Source organism: Anomalospiza imberbis, chromosome 17 (assembly GCF_031753505.1).
Source record: "Anomalospiza imberbis isolate Cuckoo-Finch-1a 21T00152 chromosome 17, ASM3175350v1, whole genome shotgun sequence".
In the NCBI taxonomy this organism is placed as follows: Eukaryota; Metazoa; Chordata; class Aves; order Passeriformes; family Viduidae; genus Anomalospiza; species Anomalospiza imberbis.
Genome location: NC_089697.1, coordinates 1,140,809 through 1,167,679, shown reverse-complemented (window position 1 = coordinate 1,167,679; position 26,871 = coordinate 1,140,809). Strand labels below are relative to the sequence as shown.

Here is a 26,871-nt window from a genome sequence, read left to right as displayed (position 1 = left end):
ATGATTGGCAGAAGGAGACTCTGAGAGCAAAGAGAAATCCAGGTTTTAGGAACACAAGGGGAGACTGAGAATAATGGCCACAGTATGTGGCAACCTGTGATAAATAGGTTTCATCAAGCATCCATGATTTCCATCTTTGTGGAAAGTACAAGTTTGACAGAGAGGTTACTTAATAAATGCAGCACAGAGCAGTTGTGCTATATAACTGTGCAGCTGGAGTCAAATATCAGCTCCCAGAAGCAGCAGAGCAGATATGGTATGAATTAAAGGTGAAAAAAATACTTGTAAGATGGTTGTCAGTGGGAAAGCTGGTGTTTCTCAGGGCTTGCTGCAGAGGCTGGTGGCAGGCCTGACACTCAATGTTTCCATCAATGGTCTGCCAGTGAATTTGAAGTTGCTGCTAATAAAATGTGTGCAAGACCTGTAAGACGAAAGCGGTGTAGCAAGACATCTAAATTGCATCTCAGCTGTTTGAGTCAGATTTGGTGTTTGTTTTCTGTGACTGGATTGAGATTCATTGTTTAAGTGCAGATGCCTGGAAAAGTCTTTTCCTGGGCTAATTTCTCTGACTTGTGAGGGCAGTGGGGAAAAAACAGGCATTTGTAGAGAGCAGTCCAGCCTCAGTGTGAGGCAGATACCCAAGTAAGGTCCAATATGTGAAATAAGATGGCTTAAAGTACCATCCAGGGGAACTATCTCATCTCATTAGTGCATCTTCTTATTGATCATTACCAGGTGAAGTTGCATGTTAATTGTCCTATGGTATTGTTTAATTATGAATACTTTAACACAGTTCATGTTCTGATGCTCAGGATAGCAGAAACTCTGGAGGGTTTTGAAATAAAGTGCTGGGGTAGTCAGTGTTAAACTTTCATTAAGTAATAGATCTAAGTGTAAAATTTTGAAAGCTGCCAAAATGCCATTATGCTGTTTCTATTTTGAAATGTTGATTTAGTTCCTGTAAACTTTGATTAATCAGAAAGAAAAAAACCCATAATTTATTGCAGACAGTGGAAGTACAATCAAGAAAAAATGATGGGTTTCTCTGTTTTCAGACGTGTTTTTGGAAAGGGAGCACATAAGGAACTGACAGCCTTCCTGCTTCACTTTTGGGATTCAAGCCAAGATCAGCAGGCTCTGAGCTGGGACCAGCACTCCCCAGAATGGGGCTCTGAGTCCTTTGAGTCTGGAATGGGCTGGGGATGGTGTTAGGGGTTGTAGAGATAACTCATCCTGTGGGGAGAAGAAGGAACAGCTTCTGCAGCAGGAGCTTTTCTTCTCCACTTAGAGATTTTGGCCCTTGATACAGAATTACAGTCCAAAAATCGAAGTTGAGTTTAAAATCAGGTTTTATACTTATGGTTCACAAAGAAATTGTGGAAAATGCAGGTGATGTTTCTCCCTGGAACTAATGGTGAAAGAACAGAACCCTTCATCTGATCTCAAAACTGAGAAGGGCCTGTTGAAATATCCTTCTCATAGCTTTAGCAGGAACATTCAGCTAATGTATTTTATTTCCACAGTGCCACTCTGCTTTGTTGTGCCTTGGGAATACCAAAAGCCCATCTGCCAGAGAACCTCTCCAAAAACCAAAATCTCCTGCTTTCTTGCTGCTTTGACATTCTCTACAGTGTAGCAGCATGTGCTCAATATGTATTATTTAGTAACCTACTCTGCAAAATCAGACACAGAGCTACTGTCTTGCCTGTAGTATCCTTTTAAAAATAGTTATAATTAAAACTTCCAATTTTTAATTACACTGAAGTTGCTAGAACAAATAACAGAGGCTGTACTAAAGCTGAAGTCCATTTTGTCACCTTTTGAGAATGAAGCATTTCAAATGTGGTTTATATTGTATCTGTGTTTATCCATTAGAAAAGAAATATGTCCAGATCTCTCATATAATGGCTTGTTGAATTTTTAATTTATTTTTTGCTGGATTTATTACAAAACTCACCCACAGAGACGGTACGTGATGTGAACTCTGGTTTATGCTTCATGCTGATAAATATAAGATCAATGTTTAAACTGTTGCTTCAATTCTGAGCTACTGAGAGCAAGGCCAGCAGCACCCTGCGTGACAGAGCTGTAACACAAGTCAGCAATATTCCCATCTCCTGAGAGCTGCTTCCTGTGGCATATTCCTTGACAAAACAAGGAAATAGCAGGGCTCTACTTTATGTGTGTTTTTCAGAAGGGTATCTCCCTCTGTATTTATGTGCCCATGTCACAAGTTACGCGCTCAGGAAGGAATTAAACTGGAGGTGATACCAGTTTGCAGGTCCCCTGGGTATCCTGTTGAGTTGCCTCTGAACTTTGCTAGTGTTGAAGCCAGGGCTGCAGGGAGCTGCACTGCAGGTGGAGGGAGGAGAGATGCTCAGCTGTGGCTGTGTCACAGAGCCTGAGCTGGTCACTCTGCAGCACTGGTCACCCTGTCCTGACAAGAGGGTGCAGACAGGTGGGGCTCGGGGTTCTCCCAGGTAACAAGTGACAGGACAAAAGGAAACAGCCTCAAGTTGTGTCAGGGGAGTTTTAGGCTGGGTGTTAGGAAAAATTTCTTCACCAGGAGGGTGGTCAGGCATTGGAACAGCTGCCCAGGGCAGTGGTGGAGTCACCATCCCTGGTGGTATTCAAAAAATGCGTGTATGTGGCACTTGGTGACATGGTTTGGTGGTGGGCTTGGCAGTGCTGGTTAAGGGTTGGACTTGATCACCTCAGAGGGCTTTTCCAACCTGAATGATTCTGTGATTCCATGTTTCTTCACATCCTGCTTTCCGTACTGGTTTGCAGTGGGTGATGAGGCAGCCTCTCATGGGGAGTGGCTCTTGTGGCACTGTCTGTGGAGCAGAGGGCTTGACATGAAGTACAGGGAAAGCTCATGTGCACTGGGCTGGTTAACCTTCAAGGACCTTTCAAAGCCTAAGGTCACAAAGAGGAGGTCTCCTAATCTCTCAAAGGTAGACAAGGTCATTAACCCTGGAGACAACCTCAAAGACCTGGGTCATCCCAAATCTCACTGAGGAAGTCTCAGCCTGACACATCTTCTGTGCAGTTCAAGAGAAGAGATCCCAGTCAGTGCACAAGCTGCACCCCTGAGGGCTGAGGTCCAGAGTGGGCATGAAACCACTCCAGCCCCTGGCTGAGGAACTGGACAACACCAGCTCTGACATCCAGGAACAGGGCATCAGCAGGGCACAGTGTCCATGAGCAACCAGGACCTTCTGCCGGCCTCACCCCCTCAGTGCAGCGTGCATGGCTTCCATCACCTCCCCCCCTTTTCCAGTGGCAGCCCATAGAGATTCTTGTAACCCTTGTGACCATGCCAGGTCACTTGTAAGCTACACCTGTGTGTGAGATGGCTTGTGAGGGAACAGCAGAAAGACTTGGTGGAGAATTTCCATGTGGTGACACTGCACTGTGAGTGGGACCATGAGAGCAAGCTTTGCTGTCATGTGGGACCTGAAAATGTTCTCTGAAAATGTCCTTTTGTACATGGAGAGGAAACAGAGTAACATCCAAGACCTCATCTGTAGAAGCTGCAAGATTTGGGATTTGTGGATCCGTGCCCCATGGTACTGTGCTCTTAGGAGGAGAGAGGAAGGAAAATGCTTGGCAATCAGGAATCTGGAGGGATGTGCCCTGGTGCCACATCTCTGGCACATTGCAGAGCTACCAGACACCCTCTTTATGTTGCATCACTTCATTTGCACTTTCCTCCTGTCCACAGACTCTGTTGGACCCAGCAGGAAACACCAGACTCCACCTCTGGTGCATCCACAGAGCCTCACTTGCTGAATGCCAGATCTTCATTCCCACTCCTCTGAAACACTGGGAGCAACTGCCTGGTTCTCAGTGCTGTCCTTGGGCTCCACGTGACACCTGGAGGACTCTGCCAAAAGGGAGGCTGAGGGGGAGCCTATCTCTCTTGGGAGGTTTCTCAGCTGATGGAAAAACACTGGTGTGTGTTATGGCTGGGTGGAAATGCTTTTCTCATCCTACAGATTCTTCCAAGTATAGAAAAATGTTCTGTTTTTCTGTAGAGCAGATGTCAGGCTTCTGAAAGTTTTTCCAGAAGGAAATTGGAGCATCTTGCAGAGGCCTAAACTCTCATCATTTGCCTGCCTAAGGCTGGGAATTTTGGACCCAGTTTTCTGGCACCCAAAGCAGAGAACCCAAGTGTGAGGTGAATCACCTCATTCCAGAGCCCAGGAAAGCATTCCTTTGGCTTAGAGCAAGGATGTCTGCTGTGGACACTTGTCTCCCAAGTGAAGGCTCTATCACCTGGGTGGCAGTTGTCATTTAGAGGAGAATGTCTGTGTGAGAAGGGCTCGAGAAACCCTTCCTGCCACCCAGTGATGATCATGGGGCCTTGACTGTCCACCCATTGTTCTGTGGGTGCTGGGGCTTGTTCTGCACTGTGACAAGGACCCAGGCTAACTGTGACATCTTAATTCACTTCAGCCCTAAAAGCTGAGCCCAGAAGTACAAAGTGCTCTGTGGGTGAGTCTGTCAAGTGAGCGAGGGAAAGGAGTCCTTCCTGCACTTGGAGTTTTGTGGACAGTCTCTGGCCCCTGAGGTAGCTTGTTGGCAGCTACATCATGTAGTGTGAACAGGGGCCTCTCTGCACTGCCCTGGAGCCTGCAGAGCAGCCAGGTGGTTTCTCTTACTTTCCCTGGCTCCCTTGGATCATAGGCTTTGATTGAAGAAGGCTGAGGAGCCTTGTCTATGTACCTGGACAGCTGCTTCAGTGCTGCAGAAACATGCTGCCAGCTCAACTTTTTCAAACCAAAACCCTCCTGTGAGTTATTCAAACCATAACTGTAGTCTGGAGGATAGTTTTCTCCTCGGAGTGAATATTAAGAAGATAAAGACAGACCTTTGATTGCAAGTGGATGGTTCTCTCCTCTGAACTGACCCAAAGCCCCCTCTGTGCTGGCAGGCTTGGGGAGCTGCTACCTGGGATCAGCTGAGCCAGGAAGGTGCTGAGCCTCCAGGCAGTGCTGTGCAGTTGAGGGAACACTCTGTCAATAGCCAGGAGGACAGTACAATTATATTTTGTCCTCAACTATCGACACAGTGGCTCCTAAATGCCTCCTCTCTCTGTGTTATCTTCACAGGTCACCTTGGTATTCAGATGGTCTGCGACAGAGGAAGCATGAAGGGAGGAGGCTAAGTGCCAGTGGTGGAAGTCACACTCTAAAGGTGATCTGCTGTGACCCAAAAGCTTTCTGACATTCTTTGCCTTGCTTCTGATAGAGAGGAAGAAACTCTTCTTCTCCACACATTGTCTGTAAAGTACCAGCAAGTTGCTTCCCTCCAGAACGTAGAGTTTCCAGCTCCAGGAGATTTCTTACCTGCTTCCCATGTGGAAGTGGCTGCAGGATCAGTCCCATGGGAGGACTTGGCTCTGGTGCTGGGATCACATATGATAACTAGATGACTGTGTTCAGGCCCATTTGCAGACCCATGCAATAACCTCTCTCACTTAGATTTTTCTAATTAGATACTTTTCCTCTGTCTGATTCTCTGAAGCTGCTCAGAAGTGTAGTGGCAGAGGATGTGGTTTGTGTGCTCTGCTGCCTGCTCACACTGGTGGATGTGATCAATCTCTGTATTAATTACCACAATGACAGCACATCTTAAGTGACTCTTTGTTCACACACTCACCTCTGCTGCTGGTAAACCTGTTCCATCCTGCCTAGAGCTGTTTTGGAGGCAGGTTACTGTGATGGGAGTCTGGAAATAGGAATGACCACTGAGCTCTCCTAATGGATGGGGTCTGCTCATTCTGCTTTTGTGCCAGCTTGGACTCTGCAGTGCCTTAGGTTTTATGAGGGAGCACTTTCTCCACCAATAGACAGGCTGTGGTTCTGCTTCCCATCCCCATAACTGTACACCAAATTCTGCCTGAGTAGCACTTGGACCTGAGGATTTCCATGTTTTCAGTGTACTCCTCTGCTCTTCGCATGTGCACAGCTGAAGGATCACCTCCCACCTTAAGCCACACTCAGGGACTAAATGGAGGCAACAACTAAAAATGAAAAGGCAGTCTAGAGAGACAGATCTTCAATCAGAATAAATTAGAAGGCCTAGGTTATAAAAACAGAAATGAGTGAAAGGTAGAAAGGAAACATCCGTGCCTAGCAGAGGAGGACAGTAAAAGGAATATTTGAACTGAAATGACAAAGTCTGCATCCAAGCAGGTTGCAGACCACCTGCAGCATGTGTGGGAAGCCTTGCCAGGGCTGATTTGGCCATGGCCAGTTCTGGTTTGGCCATGGCCCACAGTGAGTACATACAGGGCCAGATTCCCTTGTTGGGCCTGACTTGAGATCTCTCTCCGCTGATCTAGCAAATGTTTTTCTTAAAGCAAATCCCTGGTTCATCTGAATCCTTGCTGCTTGGCATCATCTTGACCACGGTGTGTACAACTGCTTCTTTCATGCCAGTTCTATGTGGGCTGCTTCAGTGGCATTTTAGGGCTAATTAAAACCTTTACGTTGGTGCCCTGGGTTGCAGGTGCTGTTTGAACTTTCCTCTTCTCCACAGATGACTGTGACAGGCCCTGGGCACTGAAGGTGAACAGGGGAGCTGTCCAGGACTGCCTGTACAGGGCAGGACAGGCTGTGGCTGGGTACACAGGTGGTCCTCACTTGTGCAGAGACAGTGAATTAGTAACTCCAGTCATAGAGGTGTTATATTTCCATCTTATAAGCATAACACTACAGTCCCTATTTGGCACCTTATGGTCAGATTCTCTGTGTGTCAGATTCTCTGCGTCCAATGGGTCTTTGTCAGGCACATTCATCTTTTTTGTTTTTTTCTTTAGGTGCTACTCCTGTCTCACCCTTTCTTTCTTTTTAAAGAGAGGAGAAGAAATTAATGTCATGTCCTCATCTTACTGCTCATGGTCATCTCTGGTTTGGCATGGCAGCATTTGCCCCTTGCAAAGCAGGGGGTGGGGAAGAGCAAACTACACCTCCCTTGTGTTTCTGCAGCAATGGGCTACGGCTGACCCTTGTGCCAGGTTGTTAGCAGGGGAATCCTCTAAGGTAGGACAGGCATTAAAGCTTTTCCAGTGTTATTTACTAGCCACATCCACTCAAATCCATGGGGAAAGCAGCACAGGAGGGAAGGGGTCATGCTGCTGTTTAATGAGTGCAGTGCTCAGTAAATCACTGATTATTGTCCCCTTGTGTAGGCCCCAGTCAAGACTCCTCTTTCCTAATGCAGGTATGTTCATTTCTCTGAGCATGTGAATTGTTGGTTTTCAGGCTTCATTTACTTGGGTTCTGTCACTGGCACCAAGCACCATTTTGGACATCCAAAACTGGTTGTAGATTTCCTGCTCCTGTAGTTGTCCCAGGCAGGAGCTGAACCCTGCTGCCACGTGAACAAGCCAGAACCTCGGCTGTCCTTGTGCAGGGTCTGGCTGGGGCCTCTTTCCACGCCCAGCCCTTCCTGTGCAGGTCCCACTGTACCAAGTCCTGCCTCCAGGAGCTTTCCAGCCTGTGCCAGCCATCCAGCTGACCTGCTGCCCTTGGGGAGGTGCCTTTGCTTCACGCCACAGGAACGTCCTGTGGGTGTCAGCAGGCAGTGGCAGTGGCTGCCAGCAAGAGCAGCAGCAGCCACACGTAGGGACTGTGTGAAATAAATAAGATCCTGAGGACGAAGACTCCCATGTTGTATATATTCTGAGGAAGGAGGTGGTTTTGTGAGTCAGCTCTTGCCATGCCCCGTGGTGCCTGCTTGCAGCTGCAGCATCCTGGATGCACTCCAGAAATGCATCTTCAAGTTTAGCTTGGTCCAAAAAGGATGTATTTAATGAACTTGAGTGTGACTAAAAGCAAAGCAACTGCAGAGGCCTGGGCATGTCTCCAAAAGCACCTCCTGAGCTGCCCTGCACCACTGCTGCGGATGTGCCTACCCTGCCTGGTCCAGCCCTGCTGCTCCTGTCACAGGCACTGTCTGGAGACCTCAGCTGCATCCCATCTGGGGAAAACCCTCAGGCCTCTAGCAGTAGCAGTATCAGAGTTTGGAAATTTTATGGTCAACTAAAATACTGGGCACTGCCCCGGTAAGATTGGAGGGGATGAGAAATACACTGTGTCACTGTAGTATTTGTATCCATTTCATAGAGACACCTTTCCAAGGATAATCATCATCAGAGAGTCCTCATGAAGTATTTCTGTAAGCAATATTTGATGTCTTTCATTAAAGCTCTGGAATAAAGTAAATAAAAATAGTTGCTAGTATCTGCACATGACACAAAGTATCACATTATGTGGACAAGTTGCCCTGAAGAAATAGTTATTCATTTGAAAAGCTTTAGAAAAGAGATGTAAGTCTCAAGATCTGAAAACCAAAAGCCATTGCAACAACAGACCAAAGGAACTGCTCTATTTAGTTCCTTAAGGAGAATTTTAAAAGCATTCCAGTCAAGATCTGTAAATGATTAAATGTTGAGACACTAAACATAAGAAAGAAAGCATTGAATTTAAAGCTGCACAAACTCAGGCAATAGGTAAGGCAGACTTCAGCTGCAACAGGGCTTAATCATTAGAGCAGTTTGCTGTGCATTATAGAGGATATTCTATGCTTGAAATCTGTATCTGCCCTGGAAACACTGTGCTCCTTACAGGACTTGCTGGTGGAGGTTTCTGGTCTGGTACTGCAGGAAGTTGGACTTTACTATCCAAGTGGTACTTTCTGAGCATCATATCCATGAAACCTGCACATGAGATTCTTACTGTTACATCCTTATTAACAATTACTGAGGTGTCTTTCTCTGATGGCTTCTTTGTCCTTAGCTGTGAGGATGTTCCTAATCTGGTCACCCTTCCCAGGCATGTTAAGCATTCATCCATTTTAGGAACCCTTTGAAAATGGAACATTTAAGAGTAAAGCTGCCATGGGGACTCAGGCACCAAACCATTACTTCAGACTGAACGGTTCAAAATGTTTATCTGCAAAAGCCCTCTTCTAACCCCACAGATGTGTGGACTCCGTGGGTACCTCAATCCTTCTTCATAAATCCCTTCCCTGGCTATGGACAGCTGCCCAGCTCAGGGTGGCTCTTCCAGTCTGTGACAATGAGCCTTGTCCAGGGCCAGTGTTCACCTCCAGCTGGGGTGCAGCACCTTGACCCCAAACTGTGACACTGAAACAGCATCCATGACACCAGCCCCCATTCTGCCCACAGGTGGGGGTTTATCCTGCAGGCTCAGAATGAAATTGAAACCATGATCCCTGCAAATAAACCATTTTCACATCTCAAGCCCACTAAAATCTTTGCTCTAGTGGCCTTCTGTTAATTGCCATCTTAACTCATGGTCTTCTCTGAGAAGCAACAAGAAATGTGACACTCTGAGTGAGATTTGGTCCACATTTACCACTAAGTTAATGAAAACATCCTATGGCAAGAGGCTGTTTAAGACCTCTGCTCCAGTCTAACTCACTTGTATTTTTATTTCTCTGGCCTTGTCAGATCCCAGAGGTGGGTTGGGGAAGGATGGAAAGGGAGAGCTGTGCTAGGAGGTCATCAGTTGAGTGGGATAAGGTCCCTTGTCACAGCTGTTCACCAGGGAAAGCACAGATTGGTCACTGCTGTGTAATAAAGTGCTCCCTGCTACAATGGAGCTTTGGTTTTCAAGCCCTAACTTTTTTTTTTCCTGGTTTTGCTTTGGTTTACAGGGGTTTTTGTTGCCTTTTTTTATGGTTTACTAAACATTTCTATTCAAGGGTTACCACCTTTCATTTCAGTTGGGAACATGACTGGTGTGGCTCCTCCTTCCTTTTAGCTCCAGCCTCCTTGGGAAGACCTACAAAAACATTCTGGCTCTTCTTCAGTTCTTATCACTTGTGTGTTTTGGGATAGTTTTCACGTGTGGAAGCATCTTGTTCTGCTCCCCATTTCTAGGGAATGAGCTCTGCATCAGGAGTACGTAAATCCCTGGCAGTGCTGTCCGTCCAGCCTGGAGCCTTTTAAAGCTTACAGAAGAAACAAGCTTCTCCACTTTGCTAAATATATTCCTTTTCACTTCTAGGTCCTCCTATAGAGCCCCTGGAGCCAACCAGGCCTTTACCAACTCTTCCTGTTCGCAGAATTCACTCCACTTCGGAAAGAAAACACGAGAGACAGCCACGACCTCCCAGTCCTCCTCTGGGTGATAGGCCAGCTCTGCCTGGCTCCAAACCAAACATCTGTGATGGCAACTTTAACACTGTGGCTCTCTTTAGAGGAGAAATGTTTGTTTTCAAGGTACTGAGAATTCCCACTTACCCATGAGTCTTTCCTTCATTTTATTGCCGGAAAAGGTTAATAGAAGTATTTGGTAGTGAGATTTGAAATGTCTGTGAAAATAGCTCTGTTCCTCTGAGGGTGATGACTGAGCAATATTGGAAGGAAGTGTGAGCAGATTGGTTCTGTAATATTTGGAAACAGTGCCTGATGGGATTTACAAAGTGCCCAGGCATCCTGTGCTCCAAAATGTGAACTGGCTGCATTGGCAGAGAATTCAGACGCCACCAAGCCTGAGAGGAGCCACCTGTAAAGCCAGGAAGCAACACCAGTACCATGAGTAACCGTGGAATCCTAGAGTGGGTTGGGTTGGGTTGGGAGGGACCTTAAAGACCACCTTGTTCCACCCTCTGCCATAGACAGGGACACCTTCCACTAGACCAAGGCCCATCCAAGCTTGCCTGAAACACTTTCAGGAATGGGGCAGCCACAGCTTCTCTGGGAGCAGGCCTCATTTGTCTCAGAGGTGACGTGTGTAGAACTGGGGCTCGGGGAGCACTCAGCCTACCTGGGGAGTTTGAGTCAACCTTTCTTGTAAACTACAGCCCTTTGCTCAATAACCCATTACAGTACCAACAGAATATGGACATCCATGATCCCATTCCCAAAATACCAGTAGCTTTCACTCTGCCCAATGGGTGTGAAGTGGGGAAAGGGACATATTGAAGGTTATTAAATGGACAAACCACATCAGTTGCTGAAATTAAGGTCCTGAAATTAAACTAGTTGAAGGTGGGGATGGTATCTGGGAGAAGTGTGAAAGGTTCTGTCCTGCTTATGCTCATCCCTGAGCATCCACTGCAGCTTTAAGTAATGATCAAATGTCTAAAGGGATATTTCATACCTCCTTTGTGCCTTTAAACCTTGTGTGTTTCACACAGTCACCAGCTGATGTTCAGGCTGTCTGGTTCTCCTGGGCTCCAAGAGCTAAGCTTCAAGTGAACCAGGACAAGCATGACACCTCAGTGACAAGACATGGAGAAGTCACAATGCTTACAGCTGTGGACTCGTTTCCCCCCTGCTCCTTTTCCCTCTCCTTCTTTCCACGCTTTTTCACAGCCCCATCAATCAACATCTCCCGCTTTGTGCTGCCATCTTCCCCCCACGGCACTTCCCACACTGGAGACAGTGTTGGGCTGGGTTGGAGCTGTCACCTGAAGCAGGACTTGTGTCTGTAATGGTTGCGGGGCCTAGGCAAGGATTAGCAGTGCTGGATGCTGGACCCAGCCAGGTCTGACTGCAATACAAAAGTACTCAGTCTCAAGAGGCTTCTGGTTTCCTCAGGATCGCTGGTTCTGGCGTCTGCGCAACAACCGGGTGCAGGAGGGGTATCCCATGCAGATTGAGCAGTTCTGGAAGGGCCTCCCTGCAAAGATCGACGCAGCCTATGAGCGCTCTGATGGCAAATTCGTTTTCTTCAAAGGTACAGTACGGTTCAGTACGAGCCAGCCACTCCTGCCTCAGCTCAGGCTGCTTTCATGGCATGAAAATGGTGAAAACAAGTACGCTGCACCCTTGCCCCTTTTCCAAGGGGGCACTTCAAGCAGCCACTGCTCCTTAAAATACAGTTCAGTGTGGGATGGGCTTGCCAGGACAATCTCTGTATAGAGTTAATATCAATTAGGGGAAGTTGGCTTTCATGTGATAGCAACAAACAGCTCCTATTTCCCAGGGAGTGCCAGTGCCCTGCTTATCTCCTTGAACACCTTTTGCCAGGGCATTGAGGCCTCTCCAGGTGCAGGACACTCCCAAACCTCATTTCTGGACAATTGTGTCCTAAAGAGACAAAATGGCCAACCTTGTGCTGGGGCCCACTTTAGCTCCTTGTATGGTGACAGTGCCTGAACAGGATCCTGTAACTTGAGAGCAAGTTGTGAGCAAGGAAGGGTGGCTGGAAAGCATGACCAGTACAAAACCACAGTACCTGGGCTTCTGGTGTCTGCAACTTCAGCTTTCTAAACTGTACTAAAATTTGAGAGACTCGGGGAAAGGTGACAGAAATGTCTGAAAAGCATGGGCTGATCAACACCTCAGCCTGAGTAAAGGATGGCAGACAGGGGATGAAACAAGTCTAAAATCATGACTGGCATGAGAAGGTAAATGGGAAAGGGCTGTTGAACAGCTCTCCCAAAAGAAGAGCTGAGGAGCAGCAGATGAAATAAGGTTCAAAATGAAGTGGAGGAGCAGCTTTTTCACAGATTACAGTTAAGCCTGGAAGCCCTCAACATGCTGCGGTTCACTGTGGTTGGTTTACGTTCATATCGATCCGACTGCTAACGGGCCAATTTGTTTGTTGTTTGTGTTCCCACTCACCTCTAGGAGATAAGTACTGGGTTTTTAAGGAAGTGACAGCAGAGCCAGGCTACCCTCACAGCCTGGTGGAGCTGGGGAGCTGCCTGCCTCGGGAGGGCATCGACACGGCGCTGCGCTGGGAGCCCGTGGGCAAAACCTACTTCTTCAAAGGGGACAGGTACTGGAGGTACAACGAGGACAAGAGAGCAACGGACCCAGGCTACCCAAAGCCCATCACCGTGTGGAGAGGAATCCCTCAGGCTCCTCAGGGGGCGTTCATCAGCAAGGAAGGCTGTATGTGTCTGCAGTCATTGCACCCGATAGATCGGGAAGAGCTGGTCTGTGCTGGGAGCTGGGCGGTTGGATGTGGAGTGTTTTGAGTATTTTCTGATCCAGGAATCAAGTCTCAGAAGCCCTGGGGTCACCTGGGCTTTGTGAGCAGCAGCAGTGTGAGATCCTTCCTGACCCTCATCCCAACCCACACACTTCCTCAGCTGCTAAACCACATTGTGACAAGCCAGCTCTGTGGGAATGGGACTTTTTCTGCCCTCAATGGACCCTACCCAACTTTTCCTGGGCCGTGGTTCTGAGCATGCTGGAACTTATATTTCCTCCTAATTTACCTGAAGTGAGCTCTGTCTCTCTGCTAAAGGCTGCTGCCTGTCTGATGTTAGTAGTTAGCTTTGAAGTTATGCTCTGAATAGGGGCTTGGAGCTCCAGAGGCTCCTTCCAATATATTTCTTTCTCTGTTTTGAAAATCTCCTCCTCCTCCAGTAAGGGAAAGAGACAACAGAAAGGGCTTGTGCCATTGAGGCTGTGTTCAAATTTGGATCTGTGGTGTGAGAGGAGGGCTGTAGGGCTGGGCCAGGCTGGAGGAATGGCAGTGAGAGCCAGCTAAGCTGGGGAACAGTGCAGGAGACCAACACTTTTACCACAGCTGCCTTCTCCTGTTCTCTTTTTTTCTAATATCTTGAGAGTCATTAGAAAATGGGTCATCTGGGGAGAGGGAGGTGCTTCAAACAACATTTAGCATAAAGCATCACCCTTTTATTAGCAGTAGGACAACACTGCACCTTAACACAGGCCAAATCTTCAGGATTCTGTGGCAAAAGGACTCATCTTACTCAGCATTTGCTCCCTCAGGCTGAATGAACAGAAACGGGCTGTTCTTCCAAACTCTGTCATACCCAGGCACATGCTGGCACCCTGCAGATGATGTTAATCACTCAGTAATGATGAGCACATATTCACAGATGCCTTAGTAAAATATAACTCACTGCAGAACCCGTTCTTTAAAGATAATAGGGTTTTCTTTTTTAATTCCCAGCTTGCCTTGGCCAAGGGGAATGGTATTCCATGGGCAACAGTGAACATGCTAGCCAGGGTTACAGCTTCTCCTTTAAATCCCAGCTCCAAAACCACCTTCAGTTTCCAATGGCTTGGGACTGTTCTGGATAAATGTGTTTTATTGACTTAGGTAGTGTCCGTCTTCAGGTTGTCCAGGCTCCCTTAATGTCCTCCCACAAGCACAGCTAATTAATGGGAAATAGTGAGAAATACTCTCTGTTTTGTCTCCTAGTTTACACCTACTTTTACAAAGGGAAGGAGTACTGGAAGTTCGATAACCAGAGGCTGAGTGTGGAGCCAGGCTACCCCAGGTCGATCCTCAAGGACTGGATGGGCTGTAACCAGAAGGAAGTTGAGCGGAGCAAGGACCGGCGCCTCCCGCACGACGACGTGGATATCATGGTGACAATAAATGACATGCCCAGCACTGTCAATGCCATCGCAGTGGTGATCCCCTGCATCCTGTCTCTGTGTATCCTTGTCCTGGTATACACAATCTTCCAGTTTAAAAACAAAGAGGTGCAGCAAAATGTTGTGTACTACAAAAGACCTGTCCAGGAATGGGTATGACACAGCCTGCTGCACATTTCAACTCATTGAGCTAATGAGGACTATGGACACACACAAAAAAGAGGAAAAAATGCATTGAAAAGCCTACCAAACAAAACTACTTCAGTGACCTACAAGTTTTGGACACCCTGGAATGGAAATAAGCAGGAAAACTGGAAAAAATACAGGCAGGCAGCCTTGCAGCGTGATGCCTCTTTCCTTTGTACTGCTTTGGTCACCTGCCAGTTGCGGTGCCATCCACCGGCTCACTCTGCCAGCACCAGAGTCTTCGAGACAGGTTCAACTGATCTGGGAAACTTCCTTCAGTTCCCTGCACCAGTGCTCCCTGTTAAACCCAGCATTCTCCAGTGTAGCTAAACCACCTCTGAACAGAACCATTTTTTTAATAGCTGTCTCATAAATGAATTAAAATCATGAAATCTATGAACAAGAACAATTTCAGTGTCATAAGCAGAAGACATTCTGATGCTGAATCATTCTAAAAAAATCTTCTTAGTTTATTAAAAAATCCAGGGATCTACCTGGACATGATTTTCCAATACCTGCTGGTCAGATGTTTTGTACATTCATAACTAATCAATGCTGCCACTCAGCACAGTGCACGAGAAACCACCGAGCACTCAAAGAGGTACCGGAGTGCGGAGCAGAAGCTCAAGAAGCACCAAACCAGACACCTGGCAACATCAATGCCTAGACTGGGACAGTCTGAAGACAAAGTAATTGGGTCTTAAAAAAAAAAAATCATGGTTTTTGTTTTGGGAGCCACTCATGAAAGAAATATTTAAATGTCATGTAAGTTGGTTTAAGCTCCTGCCAGCAAGAGCCCAGGAACCAGTGGTTACCAAAATACAGGAAATGTGTATAGACAGACTGCACTCTGCCCGTTCAGATGCTGGGAAAAGAGTTGTTGTTCTGTGGCATGTGTAACTAGATTGTGGAATTTGTATGTTGGGTTTCGGGAGAATGGAAATGTTTGTTTGGAGTGAGGTTGTCATTATATTTTGCTGAAATAATCAAGGTTCAGTAAGAATTAGGCCTGTTTATAAAACCAAATCCAACCCCTGTAGATGTTACAAACATTGTATGCCTTCAGAATTTGGGGGTTTGTTTCGCCCACTTCTTCACAGGCAAATATTTGGCAAGGATCAAAGGAAGCATGCCACACAGTCGAATGAGTTTACCATGTTTGACAGAGCCATAAAAATCAGATAAAGGCAAGAAAAATACCTTAACTTTCAGCTAGTGACTTTCCACAGATCTCTTCCTACAACAGTAGCTTCTGCTTGTCCCTCTTACAGTTGTGAGCGGTTCAGGACATTGTGCCCTAGCCACAAACTTTTGATTTTCATGTTGATGCTGATATTTTTACCATGTTGAATAAGGTGAAAGAGCCTTTTGCGGTGCAGTGTAATGGTGAAGTCCAGCACTGTACAGAATGCCATCCATGTCAGCACAGGAACTGCTTTGCCCACTCACCATGGGGAACAGGTGATTAACCTAAACCCCCTGCCTATAACTGAATTTTATTGAGTGCAATGAAGTGCAATGCACAGAATGTCCACTTAGTATAGAAAAAGTACAGCTTTGCAATGTCAGCTCTGAAAAAAACCCCCACGGACAACAAATACGCTAAAAGTATTCCTAATTACAATGAGGAACAAAGCAGCAGAGAGATTGTTAGCATTCCGGATTGCTGATTAGTGCTCAAATATTGCTCTGGTGAAGCAGGATAGACACATAGATTCGTCTGGTGAAGCCCACTAGGACTGCATTAACATGTGGTCTCAAACTGTATTTTGTCCTTCATAACTGATTTCCATAGCCAAGCTGTTTATTGTGTTTAAACATAAACTATTACCAACATATTACAAAGTAAGTGAGAAGCTCGTAGATGCAAAACTTTGAACTGTAGTGACAAAACGTGCTAACGTCTCATGATGAGTGAAGGAGTGCGAAGGACCAAACGAAATCAGAGCTCCTGATCAGACAACCCCACGCTACTCCGCGTTGCTCTGTGTACCAGAGGTGTGGTGGGACACCCCACGGCCGCCACAGCCACCTGGCACCTCGGTCTCATCTGTACGCTGCCATCTCGCCGGGACTGCGACAGCCCAAACCTTTGAGCAACTTCCAACAGCCATCATTAAAAAAGAATTATAAAAAAAAAAATTTACAACGGAGAGCAATGTCTGGGTTTGTTTGTATTTTCTCCCCCTTGCCCCAAAGTTAGGGTTTTGGCCTGCCCAAGGAACGAGCTGTTCAGGCAGCGCAGTGCCCAGGCAGGCAGGAGGTTGAGCCCTGTGCCCGGGGTGCCTGCAGCAAGGTGAGCTGCTGGTCTGGGCTGCCAAAACCCAGCCTCAGCTGCTGTTCCACAGAGCCACAGAAATACCCCAGGGCCTTTTCTACCTGCCCTCTGCCTAGCTCCTGGGGCAGGTGTTACATATGGGAGTTTCCAGAGGGTGAGGTATTCCAGGAGCTGTTCAGGGGGTGAGAACAGCCCTCTGCAGCCACAGGGGACTGCAGGAGGGGAAGCAGTTTTCCTGCAGCAAAATCCCATTTATTATCACCTCTGTTTTGCTAAGATCAGCCCACGGGCAGTCCTGGGGTAACTTGGATCTGGGCACAAACATGTTTTTTTTGTGTAAGGGACAATTTCCACCCGTGAGCTCTTTGCTGGGATCCTGTGCTGTGCTACAGAAGCACTGGACTCACTGCCCATCAGCCTGGCCAAAGCTCGCTGTGGGCAGGGGCTGTGTTCCAGCTCCTGTCCAGAAATGCAGGACATATTGTTCCCACAGGGGAGCAGGGATCAGCATTGCTAATTCAACTCAAACAAGCAAAAGGCTGTTGTGTGTTCCTTGTGATCCTGCTCTGCAGCACGGGGATTTGGACAGCCCAGGGACCTTGGAACACCCTGGACGAGCTGGCAGCCACACCCACTATACTGCACTCAATATTCTATTTTTTTTTTCCAGTTTTTGACTACTTTGAATAAGTTCATGACCATTCAGGCTCATTGTTACAGGAAATGTAGACATTTACTGGGATACATGATCACTACATTCACAAAATCTGGTCCTCCACTAAAATAGATTAATTATTCCTAACTTATGAGTCATTAAACCTCAAGATCTCCACTCATATTGTGAGGACTCAGAGGTTTAGAAACCTCTGTAAAGGATCCTGACAAGTTTTTGGCCATTAAAGCACACACAGCTACACACCCCAAGACCTTCCCACTGAACCCAGAGTTATGAGACTTTCATTTCTCCCTCCTGTCACATTCACCCCAGGGCTAGATTCCAGCCCTTCTCATAGTATCACTATTTGTCCAGCACTCCTTTAGTTCCTCTGATCATCCCTGCAACCCTTCCCAGCACCTGAAGTCACACGTTGCCTTCGACTGCCTGATGGCAAAGGTGCCAGGTGGCTTTAGTCATGCCATGTAACCCACAGCTTTGTAGCTCAGCAATTGAAGAATCCCAAGAACCCGTGGGAACCCAGCTCTGGGAACATACAATTTGATTTTATTGACTATTCCTTAACACCTCTTGGCATCATCAGCACACATGCTGTGCTGCCTTTGAGATGAAAGCACATGGGAAAGGGGCAGTCAGGGGCTGCACTGTGCTTGTGTTCCAGGCTGTCATGCCAAGGGTCTGTCACCTGGAATCCTGCCATTCTGGAACCCTTCACCTGGGCTCTCGTTTCACCCTCGCTGTGACACAGTGCTGCACTCAGCCTCCTCCTCAGCATTCTGCTCCGGCCAGCTCTGGCACTGCAGGGCAGATTTCAGGACAAGCAATAGGCAGCAGCATGAGAATTTCACCCCTCCTTTCCCAAGCCTCTTCTGGACTTTGAGACCCAAAATTTAATGGAGATGAGCATTACCCCAAAATATCTATTTGCAGAAAAACTTGGCAACCACTGTGCAACACTTGCATCTCATCTATATATAGAGTTCAGGATAAAGATGCATCATGGAATTCCAGCTAATGCTGCTTTGGGCTGTTTGGGCTTTGTTTTCCTAATTAGCTCGACATTGTTTGCTTTCTTGACCATTACTGAAGCCAGAGCACATCTGTTCCAATAGAGACCTTCAGTCAGGAATGTGCTCTTGCACTGCTCAGAGTTCACCACTACTGGGTGAAATTTGGATTCTTAACCACAATGTGCTTCGCTTCACACTCAGCTGCACTGAGTTTCCCTTTCTATCCAGTCCACACCCTCACTAGTCAGTCAGTATGGCAGAAATTCTCTGCCCTAATCCACTGACTTTCCTAAACCAGTCAAGTAACAGGGCTTCCCTCATTCCATGGAATCACTCATCCAAGGTTCCCAAATGCCTTTGGTACAAAATCCTGCCAAATGTCTTTTGAAAATACAACAGTACAAGAGACCTTCTCCCTATACCTGTGGACTCTTTAAAGAGCTGCACAGGTCTTCTGCGACTCAACTTGCTATTTAAACACCATGTTTATCCTCTCTCATGATCCATGTTTCTAAATTCATTCTTTATTATAGTTTTTTTCCTTGTACACAGGTCCATCTCACTAGCTCAGGATACCCACAGACCCACATTTAAAACAGGTTATCACATTTGTTCCAACCAAGAGCTGAGCCCTGCGAGGTAGCCAAGGGGAAGGAGGTTCTCATTCTAAATACTGAGACAGGCTGAGAGGAGACCTGGAATCAGGGCCAAGACAGGTGATACATGTTAAAGGTTTGATATCTGATCACAGATGATCATGGCAATCTTTATTTTGAAGGAGTAACCTTTTATCAGCCAAATCTTACAAAGCCTCCCCTGAACATCCAGACAGTAAGACAAAAATGGAAATTTACTCAATTTTCTACAAAGCCCAAAGCACCTGGCCCGAAAAGAGCTCTGCCCATATAGCCCACAGGTCATCATTCCCCAAGAGAACTCAGCTGAGAGCAAGACAACTGTGTGGAGACAAGTGAGAGCTTCCTCTTACCCTTAGGGTGGGAAATGGAGGCATCACTGAGCAACAGCTGTATAGAAAGAAATTACTATCTTCTGCCTAAAAGTAGCACCTACAGCTGCTTTCATCTGGCACAGGCAGAGCTCTTCAGGAGGAAGCTCCCACATCTGTAGCTTTTGACTAATTGACTGCTTAGAACCGTGCTGTTTAACCTTTGTCTCCAAGGTAACTCCAGATAAGGCGGTCCAAATCTATTGGGATTTGCTGATTTCTAAGAGTTTCCCATTGTAGGAGATGAACTCCTGCAGGACAAATTAAGCCCACTGGTAAGTGTGCCTTTTGAGCCCTCTCCTGCAGGTGCTTCAGCAGCAGCACAGGTGACACCAGGTCAAACACTGGTCCAAGGACTCCCACACTTTTATTGTTAAAAGCCCTTGGACTGACACTGAAAAGCTCCAGTTTTTATCCAAGCTGATCACTTCAGAATCACCATCCCATGGGAACAGCTGCAAATCAGGGCAAAAGAGCAGGTGATGATTTTTGAATTATTCTGTGGCAAGTAAACTACTGTATTTTTGTTGCTGGACATACAAAGGGGTCTTACATGTACCTACAGCAGAAACACCACTCAAGCAGGAGTGTGGAAAGAGAGGGCAGCACATGTAGTGCCAAAACAAACTGCTGTGCAGCAGGACATTGGTGCAAGACTTAAGGCAAAATAATCTCTACTGATCAACATCCAAAAGCCACAAGAGTAAATATTGTGGGGTAATTTGAGAGACTCAGTTGGCATCACAGAACCAGAAAGCAGAGCTGAAGAACTGAGCAAAGGGATAGAGAGCATTCCTTATTTGTATCTTATACGTGTTATTTGTCAGTTTTTGTGGTAAAAGTTTACAAAATATGACAAAAATTTGGTTTTGTAGCCTTTCCTTTGGGCCAGGCCTGCAGAAACATCATCAGAAGGTCTGGATGTCTTGTGATCCAAAGTGCAGCTCAACACTTCACTCCTTAGGAGCTTTCTGGGAAGTAGGAACCAACACTGCTCATGTCAGGCTAAAAGACAAAACAGAAAGAAGGTTTAGTTGTGCCAGAATGCAGAAGGCATTTCAAAATACCAGCTTCAGTCAGCTCTCACTTTCCCACTACAAAAGCCCAGAAGAAATTTCCCTTCCTAGGAAAGGACCTATGAAAAGAGGGAAGTAAGACGTTGTGGCTGCTAACAGCCAGCCACAGGATCAAACCTTTCAGCCTGGCAAAGGCAAAATGCACAGTCAGCTTGGCCCAGGTAATGATCTACAGCTCAGAGCAGGTTTAATTACAGCTCTGATATGCTCAGTCATCAAGACTTTGTACCCAAACTGTAACAGGGCTAAGAATAATTTAAACCGTTTTCCACTGAAGGAACTCCTTATGCCATAAACAATTCCCTGATTGTGGCTGAGAACTCAGCAACCAAGTTACAATGCTCAGGAAGTGTAGGAACACACTTTCAGCACCACATCAGTGGTGCTCAGGGTTGTAACTCAAGGCCCAAAATCAGTTCCCACAGGACATTAATCTATGCTATGCCTAAATGTAAAAACATTTGCTTATGAAAAACATTTACACACATTAATGAATGGGGAAGGTCCCATATCATTATCACTCCAGACAGAACACCTGCCTCCCATTAAAAAGTAACTCAGACAAAGCCTTAACAAAAAGGCTTAATAAAATTCAAGTTAGCAGTTTTAAATGTAAGAGGTTTATGGCAGCAGCACCTGACAAGTTCCACAGTCTTTCTGGCTCCAGAAATGGTTACAGCAAGCATTTGAAATAATAGTTGAATAACTACCGTGATCAAAAGCCAAGATGACAAGCAAAGTCACTGCTATTTCAACTTCTAAAATAAGATTTGTTTTTAAAAAACCCATTCATGCCATAGCTGAGCACTTAACACTTAGGAAAGAAAAATCTGATGCTGAAACAGATGTTAGTTCTCACAAAAAGGATTCTCATTACAACAGAATATTCCATAACCCAATGAGTAATTGCTGCCAGTAACCAAGAAAAAGGGAGAAGAAGTGAAAAAATGATAATTAAAGCAGACAGATCAACTATGAAACCAGCTGCTTTTATAATAAAATCTTGCCTGCTGTGACCACAATTCTGCCCAGAGGTGGATCCTCCCTACCTGTCAATCAGGGAATCCCTCATGTTGGTGGCGATGGTGCTTGGCTGAGCCTCGTTGAGCCTGAAGATGCTCTCGATGACGGAGAGCTCAGTGCTGGTGGTGTCCAGCCCGCAGAAGGCGCACCAGTCGTTGACCACCATCCCCGCTGCGATCACCTCGCTGCCGCGGTTCACCGTCCCCGCCTGCCGGACACAGCAGCGTGAGCAGGAGCTGGCACAGCTCCTCACACTGCCCTGGCACAGCTCTTTGCTGGGGGGCTCAGCTCACACTGCTGAACACAGCAACTCTGCCACCAGCAAAGTTCTGAAGGTGTCAGATAAAATGATTAATGAACAGCCTTTACTCTCTGGTGAGAAACTGGTGTGGCATTCATGACAGAGAATCCAATGAGCAGGAAGAATAACAGCATTCACATATCCAACTGAGCAGGCATGGGAGTTTCTTAGTTAATCTTTTTAAACACTGGCTTCAGCCAAACCACAAATAGCCTCACATTCTGTATCTGCACAATGTGCACAATCCCAGCAGAATAACATTTCAGAAGACAGCTAAAAGCACTGAGCAGCTTATTCAGACTCAGGAAAGGCAGGAAACTGCCTGGAAGACTTGGTTCAAGTCTTCTCTTCACCTCCCATTCAAAATCACTTCACAGAAAAACAGTATCTGGGAGCCCCTGAGCTGGAGAAACATTGCCCTTGAGTAGGGAGGGAATGGGAGGAGCAAGCACTCCACAAATGCCTTACCACGAGTGGGACCTGCAGCAAAGAAGACAGCTCATCCTGGTCATCGATTGAAGTTTTGGGGTGCACAATTCCTCCTTGGTTACTAAAAACACAGTAACTTCCAACCAGCACCTGGTCTGCTACTGTTTGTCTGAACACCTCCACCTTCAGCACATCTGCCAGGATCTCTTCTGTCTCCTGCAAATGAAGGAGGATAAAGCCTTCACCCAAACAGTATTGTGGAGTGGGAAGTCAAGCTATTCCTGCACACACTCCCTCAGGTGGGAGCCTCCCATACTGCACAGCCCATTGCAACCCAGCCACGATAACACACACAGCCAAGCTCCACACTCCACATGTTCCCAGCTTCCTGTGTCACTATAAACACAACCTCATGCCTCTGCTGAGAAATGCCCAAATCCCCCCTCTCTGTTGGCAGTACATCGCTTGTATCAATTCTCAGCAAACCAGTCCTCTTCGCTCCCAAACACTGGGACAAAATGGTCTTATGCTCCTCATAACTCTAACAACTTCCTTCCTCTCCAGATTTCACTGTGAATTATTTTGATTTCTCTCTCTCTGGCCATCTTCCTTTACTTTTTACACTTTTTAAAAACATATAGTGCAAAGCCTTCTCCCATTCCCTTATTCTTCCCTTTGCACTCCTGCCACCAAGTCTCATTCCTTCATCACCTTTAGCACAAACTGGAAGCAAACACTGTCAGGACCTGCAGCCACACAACACATCTCTCTCAATGCTGTTAAGGTACCTGTTCTCAGACATAAAATAGGAGTGATGTTGTCTCTTCTGCCCTTATTTTAAACTCTCATACAAGAACCTTCTCTTTTTCTTTCAGGCCCCTGTAATGATGCACATCCATGGTCTCTTTCAGCCATGACATGCTCTGGCTTGCTCAGATGTAGCTTCTAACTCCTGTGGTCCTCACTGCACTCCTCCTTATGCTCCTTATTAGACCCCTGCACACTCTAATTCACCCAATTTCATGCACCCAAAGCAAACTGCCAATGATCACTGATTCACAGAATGCTTTGGGTTGGAGCATTAAAACTCGTCTCATTCCACCCCCTGCCACAGACAGGGACACCTTCCACCAGACCAGGTTGCTCCAAGCCCTGTCCAACCTGGCTTTGGGCACTTCCAGGGATGGGGCTTGGAGCTTCCCTGTGCCAGGGCCTCACCACCCTGTCAGGGAAGAATTTCTTTCCAATATCCCATCTAGCCCTGCCCTCTGTCAGCGGGGAGCTGTTCCCCGTGGTCCTGTCCCATGTTACACAGAACCCCCCACTCCTTCCCTTCTCCAAAGCACATTCGCACCGCTGCAGCCTCAGCCTGGGCAGCATTTCCCAGCCCCACTCTGAATGTGGAAGCGTCCCCGAGCCCTGTACCCTGTCCAGATCTGGGTGGACCAGAGCCACGTAGTCATTGCAGGTGGTGACGTTGCCCAGGGCCGACAGCCGCTCCTCCACGCGCTGGATCCGCACGGAATCCGGGAGGCTGTTGCGGATGTGCTGCAGCTCTTGGTCTGTCGTGCTGCTCGGGACCAGCAGCCCATGTCTGTTCCCTGAAATGACAACAGGAAACAGAACCGAATGAAAATAATGTTTCCACAGGGTGTTTTAGCACTTCCCTGCTGTTCACACATGGCTTGAGCTACTCTTGCTCTGTGCATTTCTTCCAATTCCAGAATTCAGCCCAGGAGATGTAAAAATAACCAGCACCTCAGGAAAAGATGGGCACTATCAGTATGCCCTCAGTATGGGCGCTATCTTTACCTCCTTCTCTTTTCCAACAGGACTAAAGGAGGCTCCAGGCTCTCAGCGAGACACTTAACAAGGAACTCTCCGTGCAGATGCCATTTGCCCTACAAAAGGCCCCGTGCTACTGTTTGTGTGACTGTGACAGCACGACTGAATGGTTAAAGACACAAATAAGTAAGAAGCTGGTCTGACGTAACACTGTCTCACCAGGCAGAGACACATGAAAGGCTTTTCCCTGACTTTCACATTCGGCAATGCCTCCCCCTCCCTGGGCACCGAGGAGCAGCCGAGCTTCCCTGGCCCCGAGAGCCGACACTCTCCCCACCCCAGCTCGTGGGCGAGTCTCTGTTTCCCTACGTCCTTCACAGAATCAGCCAGGTTGGAAAAGGCCTTTGAGATCATCCTTCCTCCTCCTCACACACTCGAGGCATTAAAACCACCCTCGCGCGCGAGGGGCGCTGCCCCACGGCCTCCCCGGCACGGCCCAGCCCCCGCTGCGGCTCCGACCGAACCGCGACCTTTCCCCGTCCCCCCGCGGCTCCCTCCGACTCACGTACCCACACACATCCTGCCGATGATGCGGCAGCCGGCGATGGAGGCGTGAACCACCGGGATGGTCCCGAAGAGCTCCCCCTCGAACACGCTGCAAGGAGAAAGCGCCGCGTCAGGGCCCCGCGGGGCCGCGGGCCGGGCCGGGCCGGGCCGGGCCCCCCTCACCTGTAGAAGTTCTCAGAGCCGCCGATGGCCACCAGGCAATAGGCGTTGGTGAGCTTGGCGAAACAGCCCAGCTCGTTGTTGTTCTCGAAGCTGGCGCGGACCGCCATGGCAGGAACGGGAATGCGAGCGGGGCCGGGAATGGGAAAGGGGCTGGAAATGGGAATAGGAATGGAGCCGGGAAGGGACTAAGAAGGGGACCGAGAACGGGAATGGGAACGGAGCTGCGTCCGGGAAGGAAGCCGGACGGGACCAAGATTGGGCCGAGAACGGGAACTGGGCGGGGCCGGGGCCGGGAAGGAGCTGAAGTGGGAATGAGAACGGGAACAGGAACGGGCCGCAGTGGCTCCGAACGCCTCCGCCGGAACCACGAGGCGCCGCCGCTTCCGCTTCCGGCGGGGCAGAGCGGCGCCGGCCGCCCTTGCTGGGGACAGCGGCCCCTAGCGGCCGGGAGGTGAGAGCGCCCAGGGCGCGCCGCCATGACGGGAGCGGGGGCGGGACCGGCCCGGGGCCCGCTGAGGGACCGAGCGGGACCGGCCCCGGCCCAGGAGGGACCGGCCCGGGGCCCGCTGAGGGACCGAGCGGGACCGGCCCCGGCCCAGGAGGGACCGAGCGGGACCGGCCCGGGGCCCGCTGAGGGACCGAGCGGGACCGGCCCGGGGCCCGCTGAGGGACCGAGCGGGACCGGCCCCGGCCCAGGAGGGACCGGCCCGGGGCCCGCTGAGGGACCGAGCGGGACCGGCCCCGGCCCAGGAGGGACCGAGCGGGACCGGCCCGGGGCCCGCTGAGGGACCGAGCGGGACCGGCCCGGGGCCCGCTGAGGGACCGAGCGGGACCGGCCCCGGCCCAGGAGGGACCGAGCGGGACCGGCCCGGGGCCCGCTGAGGAACCGAGCGGGACCGGCCCCGGCCCAGGAGGGACCGAGCGGGACCGGCCCCGGCCCAGGAGGGACCGGCCCCGGGCCCGCTGAGGGACCGAGCGGGACTGGCCCCGGCCCAGGAGGGACCGAGCGGGACCGGCCCCGGCCCAGGAGGGACCGGCCCCGGGCCCGCTGAGGGACCGAGCGGGACCGGCCCCGGCCCAGGAGGGACCGAGCGGGACCGGCCCCGGCCCAGGAGGGACCGAGTGGGACCGGCCCCGGCCCAGGAGGGACCGAGCGGGACCGGCCCCGGACCCGATGAGGGACCGAGTGGGACCGGCCCCGGCCCAGGAGGGACCGGCCCCGGACCCGCTGAGGGACCGAGCGGGACCGGTCCTGGACCCGCTGAGGGACCGAGCGGGACCGGTCCCGGACCCGCTGAGGGACCGGCCCGCGGCGGCAGCACGGCCCCAGGCACCGCTCGCCAGCCCGGGCCCCGCTATGGCCCTGTGGGACACAACTCGTCCCCGTGTGCCCGGATCCCACCTGGGGCTGAGCCGGCCCGTGTGTCCCCACAGCCTGGAGAGGCCGCCACGGGTCCAGGTGCGGCATCGCTGTCCTTCTCCCTTGTCCCACTGTGATGGACACAGTGATGGTGTCCATCACTGTCCCTGTGCCGGTGCCAGGTGTGCCATGGCTGTCCCTGTCCTTGTGCCGGTGCCAGGTGTGCTGTGGTCGTCTCTGTCCTTGTGCCAGGTGTGCCATGGCTGCCCGTGGCCACTGTGGGCTCCCCCATCTGTGTACAGCCCCAGCCCATGCCCTGGTGCTCCCCAGGTGCTGACACTGTCCCTGTCCCAAAATGAGCCGTGCCTGGACACCCCCTCCATGCCCCATTGTGGTGTAGGACAGCAGACGTGTCACCTGTCAGCTGACAGGCCACCCACGACCCAGCTGCCACCTGAGTGCCTCGCTCGTGTATAGGGGCCACCTGTGTCAGCTGCCACCAGTGTTCAGGTGTGCCCCTGGAGCAGCCCCCATCCGTGTGCTGACAAGCACTGATGTGACAATGTCAGCCGTGTGCAGATGCCAAACGTGTGCCCAGACATGTCCCTGTCCCCTCCTGGCCTGGCACGGCTCAGCACCGCAGGGTGCTGGCCACACTTAGT

General features: G+C 49.2%; 2 protein-coding genes across 4 annotated transcripts in view; one reads left to right on the top strand and one right to left on the bottom strand.

The window, feature by feature from the left end:
- The window catches only part of MMP24 (matrix metallopeptidase 24), a 44,737-nt gene extending 28,051 nt beyond the window's left edge, over nt 1–16,686 (top strand). For all 3 annotated transcript variants that reach the window (XM_068207441.1, XM_068207443.1, XM_068207442.1), the window contains 4 exons: nt 10,047–10,261; nt 11,585–11,723; nt 12,620–12,886; nt 14,172–16,686. In XM_068207441.1, coding sequence (XP_068063542.1) covers nt 10,047–10,261; nt 11,585–11,723; nt 12,620–12,886; nt 14,172–14,509 — 959 coding nt within the window. In that variant the 3' untranslated portion in view covers nt 14,510–16,686. The remainder of the gene's footprint in view (nt 1–10,046; nt 10,262–11,584; nt 11,724–12,619; nt 12,887–14,171) is intronic.
- A 2,319-nt stretch (nt 16,687–19,005) lies between these two features.
- EIF6 (eukaryotic translation initiation factor 6) lies at nt 19,006–25,197 on the bottom strand. Its single transcript, XM_068207444.1, has 6 exons — nt 24,850–25,197; nt 24,690–24,775; nt 23,761–23,936; nt 22,375–22,551; nt 21,632–21,813; nt 19,006–20,511 (listed from the first exon to the last, which is right to left on the bottom strand). The coding sequence occupies exons 1-6, from the start codon at nt 24,954–24,956 to the stop codon at nt 20,502–20,504; spliced, it is 738 nt and encodes a 245-aa protein (XP_068063545.1). The 5' UTR covers nt 24,957–25,197; the 3' UTR covers nt 19,006–20,501.
- Nucleotides 25,198–26,871: the final 1,674 nt, after the last annotated feature.

Excerpts from the sequence above, each read along its gene's own strand:
- EIF6 (XM_068207444.1), bottom strand. The coding sequence starts at position 24,956 with ATGGCGGTCCGCGCCAGCTTCGAGAACAACAACGAGCTGGGCTGTTTC. Across the intron at positions 22,552-23,760 it reads TCCACCCAGATCTGGACAGG|GAGACAGAAGAGATCCTGGC; the intron begins GTACAGGGCTCG and ends CTTCATTTGCAG. Across the intron at positions 21,814-22,374 it reads TGCTGCAGGTCCCACTCGTG|GCGGGGACGGTGAACCGCGG; the intron begins GTAAGGCATTTG and ends TGTGTCCGGCAG.